The sequence below is a fragment of the Aristolochia californica genome, unplaced genomic scaffold, assembly GCF_029961685.1.
Source record: "Aristolochia californica isolate CCGP_79_NKW_82.1479 unplaced genomic scaffold, dmAriCali1.0.hap1 SCAF_6, whole genome shotgun sequence".
NCBI classification, from domain to species: domain Eukaryota; kingdom Viridiplantae; phylum Streptophyta; class Magnoliopsida; order Piperales; family Aristolochiaceae; genus Aristolochia; species Aristolochia californica.
Window position 1 is genome coordinate 41,737,846 of NW_027182257.1, and position 16,324 is coordinate 41,754,169.

The 16,324-nt window shown below is 39.9% G+C and overlaps 3 protein-coding genes across 7 annotated transcripts; 2 read left to right on the plus strand and 1 right to left on the minus strand.

Annotated features, from left to right (window-relative positions):
• Positions 1-503: 503 nt before the first annotated feature.
• On the minus strand, positions 504-3,985 carry LOC137935048 (uncharacterized). Its single transcript, XM_068779687.1, has 5 exons — positions 3,848-3,985; positions 3,612-3,750; positions 3,411-3,518; positions 2,190-2,264; positions 504-830 (listed from the first exon to the last, which is right to left on the minus strand). Exons 2-5 carry the CDS (start codon positions 3,743-3,745, stop codon positions 599-601), a joined length of 549 nt encoding a protein of 182 aa, XP_068635788.1. The 5' UTR covers positions 3,746-3,750; positions 3,848-3,985; the 3' UTR covers positions 504-598.
• Positions 3,986-4,385: 400 nt separating this feature from the next.
• On the plus strand, positions 4,386-8,460 carry LOC137967198 (probable metal-nicotianamine transporter YSL9). The gene is made up of 7 exons (XM_068813677.1): positions 4,386-5,543; positions 5,658-5,830; positions 6,096-6,193; positions 6,280-6,414; positions 6,504-6,693; positions 7,045-7,159; positions 7,246-8,460. Exons 1-7 carry the CDS (start codon positions 5,183-5,185, stop codon positions 8,163-8,165), a joined length of 1,992 nt encoding a protein of 663 aa, XP_068669778.1. The 5' UTR covers positions 4,386-5,182; the 3' UTR covers positions 8,166-8,460.
• A 2,635-nt stretch (positions 8,461-11,095) lies between these two features.
• Positions 11,096-16,005, plus strand: LOC137933937 (probable metal-nicotianamine transporter YSL9). 5 transcript variants are annotated; one of them, XM_068778073.1, is made up of 9 exons: positions 11,096-12,001; positions 12,218-12,331; positions 12,486-12,916; positions 13,017-13,189; positions 13,450-13,547; positions 13,633-13,767; positions 13,859-14,048; positions 14,340-14,454; positions 14,534-16,005. In XM_068778073.1, the coding sequence occupies exons 3-9, from the start codon at positions 12,556-12,558 to the stop codon at positions 15,457-15,459; spliced, it is 1,998 nt and encodes a 665-aa protein (XP_068634174.1). In that variant the 5' UTR covers positions 11,096-12,001; positions 12,218-12,331; positions 12,486-12,555; the 3' UTR covers positions 15,460-16,005. The 5 variants fall into 5 exon arrangements, with proteins under 5 accessions (XP_068634174.1, XP_068634175.1, XP_068634176.1 ...); XM_068778074.1 differs by having other exon boundaries at positions 11,096-11,583; positions 11,798-12,331; XM_068778075.1 differs by having other exon boundaries at positions 11,096-11,583; positions 11,887-12,331.
• The last annotated feature ends 319 nt before the right edge of the window (positions 16,006-16,324 follow it).

A 16,324-nucleotide genomic window follows, 5' to 3' on the forward strand; every position in this document is an offset into this window, starting at 1 on the left:
CCGGAACTCCTCTGAACTACCAAGTGACCGGTTGGAGAGATGTAGCAGGAAAGCATAGAAGCCCAAAGAAATTTCAAGCTTGCCCCACGAAATTTAATGTTTGGATGTTGGACAGAAGATCAAGTTATCAACAGTGCCATAAAGAGGAATTACTTGCTCTCTCAGTAAATGAAAATTTTGAACGATAATACCAAAAATCTTGATGAACTGATTAACCATCTACTTCACAAGAGTAGATAACCGCTCTGTCAAATGTTCCCTAGGAGCAATCCGTGAATGAGACTTGGTTGGAGAGAGCGGGACAATTTTCCACTTCCCACTGCTAGAAGGGATAACAATCGTTGGGGGGGAAAGCAGAGGCAGAGAGACAGACCCTCTACCCTTTTTTAGACGAAAATTGGTCTTAGAAAAAAGGGGAAGTCGGCTTTCTTCCTTTATGCTTTCGTCTACAGAAAAGAAGAGCATGATTATCCATCTCATTTTAGCAGCCAAACGAGTAACAATGGTTGCAAGTTGCTAATTTACAAAATTCACTAAATTCTTGATGATCCTGATAAAAAATGAATACTAAAAGCATCGCCAGCTAAATGAAGAACTATCAAGTCATCATATCATAGTCATCCAATTTGTCATTGTATTGCAACACCTTCCTCTTTATCTTGGATGAATCTACCCAAGTGACAAAATCTTCCATATTCCGGGTTACGAGATATGCAGGATCGGTGACTGTCTCTGGGCCTATTCGAATATGCCCTTGCTCGATGTATGTAATAGCTTCCTTCAAGTGCTCAGCAAACTTCAACTTCAGCAAAACAGTTGACAACCTGCGCCTGCATTACACAAAGAGCACATGAACACAATCAGCACCAAATAAGTTCTTACAAATACAAAAAGTACAATAATTGCATAGAAAATTCCCAACAGACCCAGACAACACTCCTGGTTGGTGAAAATAAATTATCAAAATTCAGAACTCAGCACCATTGGAATATCAACAATACCATTTAGTCTTCAGATCGTGAATAAAGATTAATTCAGTGAGTATGATTCCAATATTAAACAAAATTCTGTATAACTATAAGCAACTTCGAAGAGAAAGAAATAAAAATATGGATATTGTTGTGGGTGTTTGCCTGGTTCAAGTCTCAAGGGTGTTTGGGATATTGTGTCTGGCTGCAACCAATATCCAAAAGAAAGAAAGAGGAGAAAGTAGAAAAATCAGAAATGAGGGAACTGATGGTAAGAAAGCCTGCAACCAATTTTTTTCCTATTTAAAATCATAACACTAATAACAATGGCACTTATTCCACCATGTTTACAACATTTCCTTATTTCAATTTTATCATTAAAAAACACAGAATAGAAACAAGTTAAAAGAAAAAGGACCGCCAATTGGTTGAGTTAAGTGCAACAAATTTTTCGTTTAACATTAAACCACCAAGTTTGAATTGGATGACTTAAAATCCAATTTCTTCTAATCCTACATTTATTTTTTACCCCATGCATTCACGACTGATGTTTCATGTTAGATCTTTTTTTTTATAAAAAATTATTATCTTAGATATTTTTCTCATTTTTATCAATTTTATATGACGAAATAGATATGATGTTGATTTTATAAATATAATGAAGTAAATGGCATTCTTGGAAATACAATGATTTTTTCCAGGAAGAAAAAATTGGGTGCAGCCAAGCTTAGCTAAACTTGAGTTCAACCTCTTTTCCAAATCAATAATGATTCATAGTTCCTTTGCATACCAAAAGAATATAGAAAAATAAAATATGAGGAACCAAAATGGACGATTAACAAAATTAAAAAGTTGGTGCAGCTAACTTATATGGACTTGAGTCCATAATTCCTTTTCTCAAATTTGTGTTCTATAGTTACAACAGGAGCATCCATGGCACATAACTTAGCTCACAATACTTTCCTTATTGCAGTTCACTTCCACTATGTTGGAATGATCAGTAGCGAATACAAATGAACTCTACCATCATTACACTGATTTTACTAAATTGTATGATGCGTGTTAGGTGAAATTTTTAAGGAATTGAATAACCTGCTATGCTTCTGAGTCTATCAAACAATAATCAATCATATTCCAATACTGCAACACATTGACAAACATCTAGAATAAAAAATTAAAGCATGTGGTTGTGCTCCATGTAAACTGTGCCCTCATAATTACCTGCAGAACGAAGATACCGACAAGCGTTCACACAAAGCCAAGCTCTTTTTAGTAGAGATCACTCCCAAATTATACCTGGGATCAACATGAAAATGTTATCAGAAACTAGAAAAAAAAAAGGGACAGAGTCTTAAGAAGACTGCCAGGTTATGGTTCTGAAAACTTCTTGGAAAAAAGAGCAGAATCCTTTACAAAGCATCTTAAGAGTCCAATGATGTGGCTGCACTAAGCGAGAGTAACATATATGCTACTCTTGGGACAATGACCCAAAAGTTCATTTGCAGAAACGAAGTCGATAAATAAGTAAAAAAATATCAATGCAGTTCAGCTACAGAGTACAAGGGAATTTAGAAAAATCCACCTTAACAAAATGTAGTATTTGAGTAACCATGAGGAACAGACAAAAGGTAGACAACCCAAGTAGGAGGCCAAAACTCCCAAGTATATGAACTAGATGACTTCATCAGCACAAGTCCATCCTAGAATAAATATGAAGTTATACACCACCATGAGCCTCAACAAGCTTAGGTCTTCCATGGATATGTAAGAAACAACTAATAAATAGCACAAACCTGCAACAGAGTTTAGTCCATCTCTTAGCGAGAGTCGAGGAATGTGTCTATGGGGTTGGGTGGTGGGGAAATGTGAGTTTGGGTGTGGGTGGGGGAATGTGAGTTTGGGATTGGGTGGGGGAACTTACACAGAGGAGGTGATATGGGCTTCATTAAGTAGGAGACAGATTTTTTTTATGAAGAAGTAGGAGACAGTTGATACCCGATGAGCCCAAACAAAAGAAAAAAAAAGGTTCCATGGAAATCAATAGAGCCAAAATACTGCAAATCAAAATATTTGAAAACCCAAACAACAAAACCAGCAACTTCCCACCAGTTGAGGTCAGCTGGTTCGTGCCAGTTTCCTTTGCAGGGGTGGGAGTGATGTTGGTGTTATTATGCATCGAATGACACTTAATAACAAGTTAGTGGGAAGTCCCAAAATAGAGATCGAGTAAGAATTTGAATTTCTTTCTTTGCCTCCATGCTTTTGTACAATATTGAAATTCTGAATATTACAAATAAGTGCCAAAGAATTGGATTTGTCTAATTGGTTCTTCCCCCACCGACAATGAGCCCAAAACGTCAAAAACAGTTTAATGCAGTCAAACAGTCTCTTCACCACCTGAAGCAAATAAAGAAAAGGAAAAGAAGCGAACAGAGAACTCACAATTTTTCCAACAGCGAATCCGTCATTTCAATGCGGTAAGGGTCTCTTGGGTCCATCTGCTTCAGGATATTCACAAGCTTCTGGACCATCAGGCAGATTCCTGAATATCTGAAATCGAACGCGATCAAATTACATACATAGAATCAATGCAAACCTGTGCAGTAATCAACCAAAAAGACGACAAGTGAAATCAAGCCTCACTTTTTGTAATCATCTCTGCCTGTGACATGGTACCGGCGCATAACAAACGCTTCTCGATGACCCTTTTCTCTCTTCCATTCAAGAAAGTTAACTTTTTTCAGAAGCTTCTGCTCATGAAACTTCAGTTTCCTCATCGTGCCTACTCTCAGACAACCAAACTCAAGATTAAGATCAGGGAGAACATAAACGCATTAAGCACAAGTAAGATGATGGGTATTCGCTTTCAATATCCGTACCAGAATAAAATTTGTCCGCGAAACAATAGGGTGTGGTGGATAGGCGTCTTGACGCAGGAAACTTGCTCAGCCTCAGTGACAATACAAAAACAGAAGAACAGAAAAATAACAGAGGGCGCTTCGAGAGGCGGCTGGATGATGAGATCGTCGTAGCAAAGCCGGCTCCAACACTAGGGTTTTGCTAGAAACTTTGTCTAAACCAGACCGGCGACAGAACCAGGCCGGCCCGTTTTAGTTAAACTGCGTTTGACCCGAGGCATCGTAAATAAATAAGAAAGAGGAGTGTTGACTGTTGACCGTGGTATTTAACTTTCAACCAAAAACAAGAAAGAAGAGTGTTGACTGTTGACCGGGGTATTTAACTTTAATTATGTGATGTGGCTGCGTTTAATTCTATAAGCATGCACCCAGATGTCAAAGTTCTCTAGAAGGGGAGAAGATCTGTGGAATCGGATTTGCGCCTGCTCGAACGTTGAAAATATGCTGGAAAGTGGAAACTTCAGCTTCCACCTGTCTCTATCCATTAATGAAAATGCAAGCACTTCCCATCCATATTCACATTTTCTGTCAATGCGAAGTTTTTGGCCGTTTTTCAAATGCCCAAGTCAAACGGAGTCTGCCCTCAACGTTCTGCCGCACCACTTGCTGGAAGAACACTTTCTCGCACTAATCATCGGAAGGCGGCTGGAAAATGTAAAATCTATGCTCTGCGATATCATTAGGGAGTCTGAGAGGAGGGGAAGAAAGACACTGCTCCAACTACTACAAGAAGCGGGTGTCTTTGATGGTGGTAGTTTGTTTTTGTGCCTATTGACCATTTCGCTTTTATTGGTTTCTTGACTCTTTGGGACGCACCTAGTTTTTTTGTTCAGTGGGTGATAACCTAACTGGGATATCAAGAAGGGGCAGTTGCTGAGTGGGGATTTTATTGGTTTGACCATGCCCTTTAAATTTTGTAGAAAATGGTTTGAGCCTCCATGTTTGTGTTCTTCTTGGAGTTTCTGAAGTGGGCGTTTGCTTGCAGAATTTGACATGCGTTTTCTGCGGGAGATTGTCGTGCTCATGTAGACAGTGGGTTGATGGCGAGGGGAACAGTTTTTCGGCGAATAAATCTTATATAATTCGGAAATGGGGATATGTAGGCAGTTAGCACGAGGGAAATCTGACTCCTTTCATTTAAGTACCTATGGTTACGGCGAGGAAGATTGTCAGAATATTTTCTTCTAAAAGCAGAAAAGGGTCCTTGCCGTTGCAGCTCACTGTGCTAAATGTACAAGCATAGGGAGAGCGAATAATCTGGCAGAAGCCACCTCGTTCATTGATTCCGGATAAACGATGAACATGGGAGAAGTGAAAGAGAGCTTTGAAATTGAAAAAGTTGATATTGAGGATCGGCTGGGCCCGGAGGATGATCTCTGTAAGGGAATTCCGACATGGTCCAAGCAAATCACTGTGAGAGGCCTCTGTGCAGGCTTTCTGATTGGTGTCATGTATACTGTTATAGTGATGAAGCTCAAACTCACGACTGGCTTGATCCCTTCTTTAAACGTTTCTGCTGCGCTTCTTGCCTTCTTTTTCCTCAGGGCATGGACCAAGATACTAAACAAAGCTGGAATTCTTTCTACACCTTTTACTAGACAAGAGAACACAGTAGTTCAGACCTGTGCTGTGGCCTGTTATGGTATTACTATGGGAGGTTGGTTATCTCGTTTTGTTGTTCTTCTTTCTATTTATTTTTCCTTTTCCATTCAAAACAAGAAACCGCTTACTCGTTGAAAGAGTGTCCTGAATTGCTGTGTTTTGGTAACAGGGGGGTTTGGTTCTTATATGTTGGCCTTGAATAAGAAGACATACGAATTGGCAGGGGTGGATACAAAGGGAAACGATCCTGGGAGTTATAAGGAGCTCAGACTCGGATGGATGATTGGATTTCTTTTTCTTACCTGTTTTGTGGGGATCTTTGCATTGATTCCTCTCAGAAGGGTTAGTTTCATTTTCTCTTTGAATCGCTTATTCCTTAATCGTTGCAATGTTCATCAAATTTAACAACAATGAAATTTGATTCTTTATTGTGGGTGAAATGGAAATTCATTTTATTATGGCTGGATTGCTGAAAATATTTCATATTCGGTCCTCTCTTCTTCTTCATTTGTTTTCTGAAAATACGAACAAAGAACAAAGTTGCTAGGTTTTCTTTATTTTTCTTCTCATATCTCGTTCTTTTTTCATGTGATCTTTTCATACACAGATAATGATAATTGACTACAAACTACCTTACCCAAGTGGCACAGCTACTGCTGTTCTCATCAATGGCTTCCACACTCCACAGGGAAATAAGAAGGCCAAGTACTTAAACATTTTGAGAATGTTTTTTGTTATAAATGCTAACACCTTATGTAGCTACTTGGGTCTGACAATTTGACACTTTGCAGGAAACTGGTTCGTGGTTTCTCCAAATTTTTCTCAATCAGCTTCTTATGGGCTTTTTTCCAGTGGTTTTACTCTGGTGGTATTCAGTGTGGTTTCTCACAGTTTCCCACTTTTGGGTTGAAAGCTTGGAAGCAAACGTACTATATCTCATCTTAGTTCAGTTGGATTGAGATAATATGTCATCTAGTTGTTCTGTTTTTGCTAACTTAGTTTCTCTAATATGCAGATTTTACTTCGATTTCAGTATGACTTACATTGGGGCAGGGATGATCTGTTCCTATTTAGTGAATCTGTCTCTACTTCTTGGAGCAGTGCTTTCATGGGGAATAATGTGGCCTCTGATCCATGACCTCAAAGGAGATTGGTACCCTGAGCGTTTGCCAGATAGCAGTATGAGAAGTCTGGAAGGTTATAAAGTAAGTAGATCAAGGTCTGGTTTCCCCTCAATGGCGGCAGTTTAGAGGAAGGAATGAGAATATTTATATGTTAATTATCCAAACTTAGGACTAGTTCTGTTTTTCAAAGTTTTGCCTGTAAATTATGAGTTTTGAATCTCAGATAACCTCTCCCAACATGTCTCATACTTACATTCTGTGTTGCTGAAGAAATTTGTGTATTGCATAATTGCTAGAAAAGTAAATAGAGACAACAACAAAAGGGTGCTGCCACACTCAATATTCCTTTTAGTTCTGCCTCTAGACCATGCCATAGATATCAGCAACAGGAAAATAGTGTGTTTCTCATTGATTGTAACTCATGTTTTATAGGTCTTTATCCCCATTGCTCTCATCTTGGGAGATGGGCTCTATAATTTTCTCAAGATATTTGCTATTGCTATCAGAAATGCTCACCTAAGAATTCAGGAAAAAGACCTACAAACAGGTAAAGGCGTGATGTGCATCTGTACTCATTAATTGCAAATACCAGGTGATCTTATTGACGTCTTATTTTCTCTCCCCAAATTACAGGTCACCGGAATGATGGCCTTGATGTTCTCCATAGGAATGACATATTTATGAAGGATAAAATTCCCTTGTGGATAGCATGTTCTGGATATGTTTTCTTTTCCATAATTTCTGTCATTGCTATTCCTCTGATATTCCCTGAAGTGAGATGGTACTACGTTGTTGTAGCTTATCTGTTGGCTCCTGCACTTGGCTTCTGCAATGCCTATGGGGCTGGCCTAACTGACATGAACCTTTCTCATAACTATGGAAAAGTAGCCCTCTTTGTGCTTGCTGCTTGGGCTGGGAAAGACTCTGGTGTAGTTGCAGGTCTTGTTGGATGTGGCCTAATAAAGTCGATTGTCTCCATCTCAGCTGATCTCATGCAGGATTTCAAATCAGGTCATCTCACGCTCACCTCTCCTCGATCAATGGTCCTTAGCCAAATCGTAGGAACTGCCATGGGATGTGTTGTTGCTCCTCTCGTCTTCTTCCTTTTCTACACTGCCTTTGATGTTGGAAACCCGAAAGGAGAATTCAAAGCTCCATATGCTTTGATCTATAGGAACATGGCAATTCTTGGTGTTGAAGGTTTCTCTGCTCTTCCACACCATTGCTTACAGCTCTGTGGTGGCTTCTTCGTCTTTGCAATTGGAGCAAACTTAGTGAGAGATTTATCCCCAAGAAAGATTGGGAAATGGGTTCCACTGCCCATGGCCATGGCAGTGCCTTTTCTTGTTGGGGCCTACTTTGCGATTGACATGTGTTTGGGGAGTTTGATAGTATATCTTTGGCATAAGCTCAACAAAGAAAGAGCCACTTTCATGGTTCCTGCAGTTGCTTCTGGTTTGATATGTGGTGATGGACTATGGACTCTCCCATCAGCAATTCTAGCTCTAGCGAAGGTTAATCCTCCCATCTGCATGAAATTCTTTACTAGTTAGCTTAGAAAAGACTTGAAGTCCTGGAAAATAGTTTACCTAGGGTGGGTCGAGAATTCTACAAATTGATATTAAATGAGGTAACTGGCTGGCCATAGTCGGGGCCGCTCTTGTCAAATGAATGATGCAATGTTAACTGACTGGCCATCTGGGACCAAAATTGGGTTTGTTGTGATGTTGCAGTCAACAGGACTTGAATAAGCCTAGCTTTGATGAGGCAATGTTATCAAAAGAAGTATGTAAATTGACAACTTAATAAGTATACTTTCATGAGATTTTATGAAAGACTTCTCTCTAAACTAACCTGCAAATGCTCCGGGTCTGCAATGAAATAACTCCAATCTATTGTAAATTTCTCTTGATCTTTCTGTGTGGTTCAGGTATTCTTAGAAATTATTTTGACTTGGCAATCTCAGGTTATCTGCATCTTATGTTAGTGCATTCATCTGCCACCAAGTCCTTTACTTCATTTTAAGGTTTCTGGAAGCAGGTTATCTCTTTACTAGAAGTAATGGGTAGACAATATCTAGCTCAGAACCAAATACTTACTCATCTCTTCGTAACACAAGCAGTCTTCATCATTTAATTGGGCCCTATCACATAAAAAAGATTAGGGATAAGGACACTGAGGCTGGATGTGAACGAAAAAGAACATCGCCATTTGTTACGTGAGTTTTACTAAAGAAACAACAGGTTAACATCTCTGCAATATTCTTCTTCCACTCTGATGCTGATCTTGTGTCAGATATTGCCTTGCTTCAGAGATCAGCTATTCGTGTAAAGCTTTGCTCAATCATTTTTCGTCCTTTCTGCCTGAGTCAGTTCAAGCTGAAGCATCTTACTTTTAGGCAGTGGAATCGGTTTCAGAACACTAACAGTGACTGCCGGTTGAAAACGCTCCTCATTTCTGGCGTTTTTTCTTCTCTGAAGATGGACACAAATAAAGTATCTAAAGATGGCCTTTCAAGTTGTTGCATCCATCGCTTCTTATCAGTCTCGGTTCTGCAAGTTGCGGCCATCCAATAACTAGAACTGATTGATGTGAATCAGGCGTACAGAATCGGACAATACGCAGAGACTTTCAGAGTTCTTCCCCGTACTTTGAATTGACTTCTCGCTGTTGATTGTTGCAGAAAAACCAAAGCCTAGACACAAGAAACAGAAAAGAGAGAAAAGATACTGCAACAATTCAACTTGTTGTGAAGAAAAAAATAAATCACCCAGTATTGGTCTTGGCCGTTTTCCAGAAATAAGTATAAAACCAGTGAATAGGAAAAAGTTATCCCATTGAGAATTGAGAAGAGACAAGGAAAGTGCTTGTCCAGGTTACAAAATCTCTTCCCACTCTCGACCAGACTCCACGAAAGGATAAGATGATAAGTGAGGCTTTTTTTTTTTGTAAGGCAGTGACAGCTGCTTTGAACCTTTTTTACAACAAGTGGCCTCAACTTCCTACTTTCGGTTACTGCATTGGATGTGTAGAAAACGACTGCTGAAAATTGGAAGTGATGCTCAGGGAAGAAATTGATAGAAAAGTGGCACATAAATCAGTTTAAGAGGACTAAACCATCTGGAGAATTTTACAGGAATCTGGGTGGAAATTGTAAACAAATACAGAAACCCAGATTTGTGAATGCAACGAGGAGATTGCTGACCACTTTGTCTGGGTATGCATGACATTGACAGAGGTGTCTGTATACAAATTAAAGAGAATTGACCTACCATGTCTTGTGATGGGAGGATTCTATGACCTACCCTACGTATTCTATGACAGAGGAATCCTTGTTTTGTCTGTCTTACCTAAGTTTACTGAAGAAGTGCATTTTGTCATCAAAGTGGATGAACCCATGTAGTTGCTGATTAAAGAGGGAGTAACTGTGCAAAGTTGGCAAGATTTGAACAATCATGTTAGGACTAGTACGTTAGATCTTGCCTGGGTTTTGCAACAAGGCAGGTTTCTGGTGGGCTGCCTCATCAGCTTCTCTAACCTCTCTTAACCTCGGGACGAAGTTGACAAAAGTCATTCATACTTGAACTCATCTAAAGAAAAAAAAAAAAAGTCATGCAGAGATTTTGGCTGTTACAGAGAGGGTGTCACGGGTAGAGAGGAAGAGCCTGAAATCACGAAAAAACAAATTAAGAAGAAGGTAAATATAGAGGATTTAATGTATTGTAAGGACAAATATGGAAGAGGTTAGAAGTCACTTAGTACAATAGAATTTACTTTTCTTTTCATAATTTTTTTTTATGGGTTCCAAACGTGCCCCTAAATAATTTCTTTAAAAAAATAATAAAATAAAACAAAAATACGTATTAAAAATCTATTTCTGGGACAAAAAAGTATGGCTTAGATGGAGAAGAAAATATCTCAAAGTGGAGTCGTTGCGAGCCAACCAAATTGCGGTGCTCCGTCATCATTCTTCTGATTGCCACGTGCGTCTACTTGTCTCGACCATCATCGCCTATTATTTCAACGCACAAAAGATCTGCGACACGTTCTAGATTCACAACCCACGATGTACACGCGGGCCCACGGAGCTATATAGCTAGACGACCGTTGGTTACGTGAGTGGGACTAGGGTGCGCCGACGGTTCGCGCCCCTCTCGCCGCCTCGCCCACTAATGTTTTCGTTGTGATTGACTTTAATGCATTGAAGTCCACCCCGACCGCGTTCCAAGAAGACCAAAACTCGTCCGAGTTATCGACTCGGATCTGTCGAACAGGAAAGTCCGATCCGAGCCGCTACAGCCGGCATTCTTAGTTTCGACTTCGAACCGCGCGACCGACAAAATGCGCTGACGCCTTGCGTGCGTCATTCCTTGTCGCTGAAACCGATGAAAAGATGGAAGATTCTTCTGTCAACGCAGACTCTATATCAATTCTCATGCAATTACTGAAGAACACAGAAAGCGAGAGCTTTTGATTAACAGAAAGTGCGATGGGGTTCATAGATTCCATCGCTCTGCTTGGTTTCCCTTCGTTTAATTCCCTTTCGTCTCTATCCATCCATCTCTCGTTCGCTTTCTCGAGGCGCGTTTATGGCACACGCACTGTTGCGGTAATCCTGTCCAGTCTCCACCCACCTCGCCAGAAATAAGATAAATAATTGCGGAAAGAATAATCCATAACGAGAAGACGATGAGTATCAGTTTTACCTCTAAACCCTTCAGAAATTTTGTACTACAAATGAGTTTATAGTACGAGCTGTAGTACACCAACAGAATTCAACCACGGGGAAAGAAAGTTGGCTGCGGTTGATGATGGTTTTGGAAGTCTTTTCCGCTGCTAGGTCAATTTCTTTGTTCTTTTGGTTGAATATAAATAGAGTTGCCTCTTGGGTACGATGAGCTTGTGCTGGTTCACTCATTATACCAATTAGTCGTTGAAATTTGAGAAGGGAGACTAATACGTAATTCCCAGGTGAGTTTTTCTTCACTCTGGACTATAGACCTCTGAATTTGCTCATGATGGGCGAAAAAATCCTGGTGATCTTTTGTTTTTGCGTTTTTTACCTTTTATCTCTGTTTCCGCATCTTTTCTACTTTCTGATCACTGGAGAACGGGAGGAAGCAGTCTCGTTTTGATCGATACAAACAGAGTTTTAAATGATTTGATTTCTTCTGTTTTAACACAGTCGTCGGTTTAATTCCTTTGTCATATCCAATATCCTTCCTTTTGTCCAAGCTTGTCTGTACTGAAGGAAACATTTAAGGTGTATATCAGAGCAGACGCGCTTCTCGCTTTTCCAGGCAAACGGTCGTTACTGTTGCGGAGGGAAAGCTGATATGGCGTCAACCTCTCCGCACCCACCTCACCAGGAATACGAAGAAAAATAAATGTAAGCGCAAAAATGAGTGGGAAAAAAGAGGCTATTTCAGGAAAGAATGTCTTTTGAATATCTCTCTTCGGAAAGTCGTACTGCAAAATGGTCTTATTTGTACTAGCCGTAGTACATGAGCGCAAACATCAGAGACGAAGAAACCCAATTCAAATGATGGTTCTGTGATGGTTTTCCCTTGTTGGCAAATAATCTGTTCGTCATGACTTTGTCCAGGGAAAATTATTAAAGGCTGGCCTCAGTTGGATGAAAAACATCGAGGTAGAAGACTGAATTATTGACAAGTTGTTGTTCGTCTGCTGAAATTTGCAAAGAATGATCATCACCCTGGTCAGCAGTTCATTTCTTTCTTTTTTTCAGTTTGTAATCAGAGTTTATGCTGCTCACTGAGACGATTCTCTGTTTGACACTCTGATTTCTGATTAGTAAATTTCGATTCTACTTTTTGTGTTTTCTGAATAGTCAATTTTGATTCTACCTTCAGCTAGCGATTTCAGATTGACGAAAGGACAAGATCAACGAAGAAGACATACCATATCGTCAAATTCAGAGAAATGAACATGGAGGACGAAAAAGAGAGGAGCGAAATTGAGAAAGTTGATGTGGAAGATTGCCCCGGCTCGCAGGAGGCATACTGTAAGAGGATTCCACCATGGTCAAAGCAGATCACTGTTCGAGGCCTTTTTGCAAGCCTTTTGATCGGTGTCATCTACAGTATTATAGTAATGAAGCTTAATCTCACGACTGGTCTAGTACCTTCTCTTAATGTTTCTGCGGCCCTTCTTGCCTTCGTTTTCCTCAGAACATGGACTAAACTGCTAAGTAAAGTTGGGTTTCTATCTACACCTTTCACAAGGCAAGAGAACACTGTAGTTCAGACTTGTGCCGTGGCATGCTATAGCATTGCAGTGGGAGGTTGGTGTTTCTCTGTTTTTTCTTATTTCCTGCAAAAAAGAATACTTGTCTTTTAGTTTCTCTCTCGTTGAGTAATCTAAGATAGCGCGTTTGGTTTCAGGGGGTTTTGGTTCTTATCTATTGGGTTTGGACAAGAACACATATGAACAGGCGGGAGTTGATACAGAGGGGAACGCGCCTTGGAGCTATAAAGAGCCAGGGGTTGGATGGATGACTGGTTTTCTTTTTGTCACTTGTTTCGTGGGGCTCTTGGCTTTGGTTCCTCTCAGAAAGGTTAAATTCTATTCACTGTTCACCCTTCAGCATTTGTTTGTCTAAATTTTCGGGGTATGGTACAGAGGTTTCTGTTGCAGGCTGCTTGAAACATGAAAAGGTTGATGGGGTTTTCACTTGTTCATCTTCTTTTGGTTTTCTGAATCATGAAGAATAAGTTGATTGTTTCCCTTGAAAGATTTTCTTGATTTACTGCTAGCTTTTCCCCATTTCCCCTTATTTCTGAACCCTTTTAATGGAGTTTCTCTGTTTCTCTACAGATCATGATCGTTGACTACCAACTGACTTATCCCAGTGGAACAGCCACTGCTGTTCTCATCAATGGCTTCCACACACCTCATGGAGATAAGATGGCCAAGTACTTGTCCATATTACAAATTTCCATAGAGAAAAAAATCAGTCTTCTTGCAGCAGTAAGTCCTAATTGCTTTGATTCTTTACAGGAAGCAGGTTCGAGGATTCACCAAGTTTTTCTCATTTAGTTTTCTTTGGGGCTTCTTTCAATGGTTTTTCTCTGGAGGAACTGAGTGTGGTTTCTCACAGTTTCCCACTTTTGGGCTGAAGGCATGGAAGCAAACGTACTTTTCAGGACTTCTTGTAGTTTGAAATGAGATTCTCTTGCATCTGATTGATCTACTTGGCTAATATAATGTTCTCTTTGTTGCACAGATTTTATTTCGATTTCAGCATGACTTACATTGGAGCAGGGATGATTTGCTCTCATTTAGTCAATCTATCCCTACTTCTTGGAGCTGTCATCTCATGGGGTATAATGTGGCCTTTGATTCATGGACTCAAAGGAGATTGGTACCCTGAAAGTATACCTGAAAGCAGCATGAGAAGTTTGCAAGGTTATAAAGTGAGTGCTTCACAGGCTACCTTTCATTCAATATGGAACTGTACACAAATTAAAAGTAGTATTTAATATCAAATTGATAAAATCATCTATTCTGAATCTGAAGTTTCTCTACTCATATTTTAATTCTTTAGATGAGAATTATATTTGTTTCCTTAACAATTAATCTTTCTTTAATGGCTTCCATTTGATAAACTAAGAAAATGGATGACATTCTCCCAGTTGTCATTTCTGTCTCTGCAGTTACTTCAAACGTTTGGTTATGTTATCACTTCCTTTTCTCATGTTTTCCAGGTTTTCATTTCCATTGCTCTCATCTTGGGAGATGGGATTTACAATTTTGTCAAGATACTTGCTATCACCTTAAGAAGTGTCCATCTGAGAATGCAGGGGAAGGTCCTAAAAACAGGTGAAGCCAAAAAACAAATACCCCAGTTCAGCCCCCAATATATTAGAACTTAACTAACAATTGATTACCTCTGCTCCAGTGACCAACCAACAGAATCGGGCACTTGACGATCACCACAGAAACGAAACGTTTATAAAAGACAATATTCCAATATGGATGGCCTGTTCTGGTTATGCCTTCTTCTCCATTATTTCTGTGATTGCAATTCCCCGGATGTTCCCTGAAATGAGATGGTATTATGTTGTTATAGCGTATCTATTTGCTCCAGCGCTAGGCTTCTGCAATGCTTATGGTGCTGGGCTGACAGACATGAACATGGCTTACAATTATGGAAAAGTATCTCTCTTTGTGCTTGCTGCTTGGGCAGGGAAAGACTCAGGAGTAGTAGCAGGCCTTGTTGGGTGTGGCCTAATAAAGTCCATAGTTTCCATTTCAGCTGATCTGATGCAGGACTTTAAATCTGCTCATCTGACCCTCACTTCACCTCGGTCGATGGTCCTAAGCCAAGCTGTTGGAACTGCTATGGGTTGTGTTGTAGCTCCACTCACTTTCTTCCTCTTCTACAAGGCTTTTGATGTGGGAAACCCTGATGGAGAATTCAAGGCTCCATACGCTTTGATCTATAGAAACATGGCAATTCTTGGTGTAGAAGGTTTCTCAGCTCTACCGCATCACTGCTTGCAGCTTTGCTATGGTTTCTTCTTGTTTGCTGTTGGAGCAAATTTAGCAAGAGATTTCTCTTCACCTAAGATTGGGAAATGGGTTCCACTTCCCATGGCCATGGCAGTGCCATTCCTAGTTGGAGGCTACTTTGCAATTGATATGTCTGTTGGGAGCTTGATAGTTTTTGTCTGGCATAAGCTGAACAGCAAGAAGGCCAGCTTAATGATCCCTGCTGTAGCTTCTGGTTTAATCTGCGGTGACGGGCTGTGGATCCTCCCTTCATCAATTCTTGCTCTAGCAAGGATCAATCCTCCTATCTGCATGAAGTTCCTTTCAACCTAGTCCAAATAAATCACAATCCAAGGAGATCCATAACATATTCACCTCTAGGCTAGACTCAGATCATCATCAACATTAAGAAGGGAACAGCTGCTCAACATAGATGAATAATGGAACCTCAAGTTAGATCGGAGGTCAGTTTAGGCAGAGAGTAGAAGTAAATGATCAGTTCCAAGAGGTGAGAGCAGAATCCAACTTGAGGATGGTAGAAGTTTGGGGGGGGGGAAGTCTATGAAAATTTTGATCTTGTTGTTTCCATTGAAATGGGGCTGGTTATGCTGCTGAAACTACTTGAACTTTATCATACGAAATGTGCTACTACTCTCTGATAGAGAGTAATTTAAAAAAAATATCAAAGTGCATAGTTATATACGTGCCATCCATTTCTTGCAGTTTTATTCTACTATCTTCCAGTGTTATCTGGTTATAGAACCCTGTGAATTTTACTCGAGTTCCCAGCTAATTTAGGAACTTGGAGAACTTCATCAAGGCCAGACTGTTGGGTTTTTTTTTTCTCGGAGATTTTCTTCTTAGAAGGATTCTGGACATTCCTTTAATGGCCTGGTTTAGTTGATTAATTATTCTCATGAAATCCTCAATTCCTTTCAACACAGAAGGCGTTCATCGATAGCAACAGAAGCCTGGTTTGCTTAGATTTTGTGGGTTCCATGGCTGTGTTGGGTGGTTCAGGCTATTGAAACTACCATTATCAAATATCCTGGGACAAGCCTGAAAATACAAAAAAGCAAAAACTTTGAAAATATTACAGTGCAAAGAGTGAATTCAAAGATTTTCCTTAAAATTATAAAGTTCAATCATAAAAGAATTCGGGGTGGGGGTGAAGTAAAAGAGTTTCAATCCTATCACG

Excerpts from the sequence above, each read along its gene's own strand:
- LOC137935048 (XM_068779687.1), bottom strand. The coding sequence starts at position 3,745 with ATGAGGAAACTGAAGTTTCATGAGCAGAAGCTTCTGAAAAAAGTTAAC. Across the intron at positions 2,265-3,410 it reads GATTCGCTGTTGGAAAAATT|GTATAATTTGGGAGTGATCT; the intron begins GTGAGTTCTCTG and ends TGTTGATCCCAG. Across the intron at positions 831-2,189 it reads TCGGTATCTTCGTTCTGCAG|GCGCAGGTTGTCAACTGTTT; the intron begins GTAATTATGAGG and ends TGTGTAATGCAG.
- LOC137967198 (XM_068813677.1), top strand. The coding sequence starts at position 5,183 with ATGAACATGGGAGAAGTGAAAGAGAGCTTTGAAATTGAAAAAGTTGAT. Across the intron at positions 6,415-6,503 it reads TTGAAAGCTTGGAAGCAAAC|ATTTTACTTCGATTTCAGTA; the intron begins GTACTATATCTC and ends TCTAATATGCAG. Across the intron at positions 6,694-7,044 it reads GAAGTCTGGAAGGTTATAAA|GTCTTTATCCCCATTGCTCT; the intron begins GTAAGTAGATCA and ends CATGTTTTATAG.
- LOC137933937 (XM_068778073.1), top strand. The coding sequence starts at position 12,556 with ATGAACATGGAGGACGAAAAAGAGAGGAGCGAAATTGAGAAAGTTGAT. Across the intron at positions 12,917-13,016 it reads CTATAGCATTGCAGTGGGAG|GGGGTTTTGGTTCTTATCTA; the intron begins GTTGGTGTTTCT and ends GTTTGGTTTCAG. Across the intron at positions 13,768-13,858 it reads CTGAAGGCATGGAAGCAAAC|ATTTTATTTCGATTTCAGCA; the intron begins GTACTTTTCAGG and ends TTTGTTGCACAG.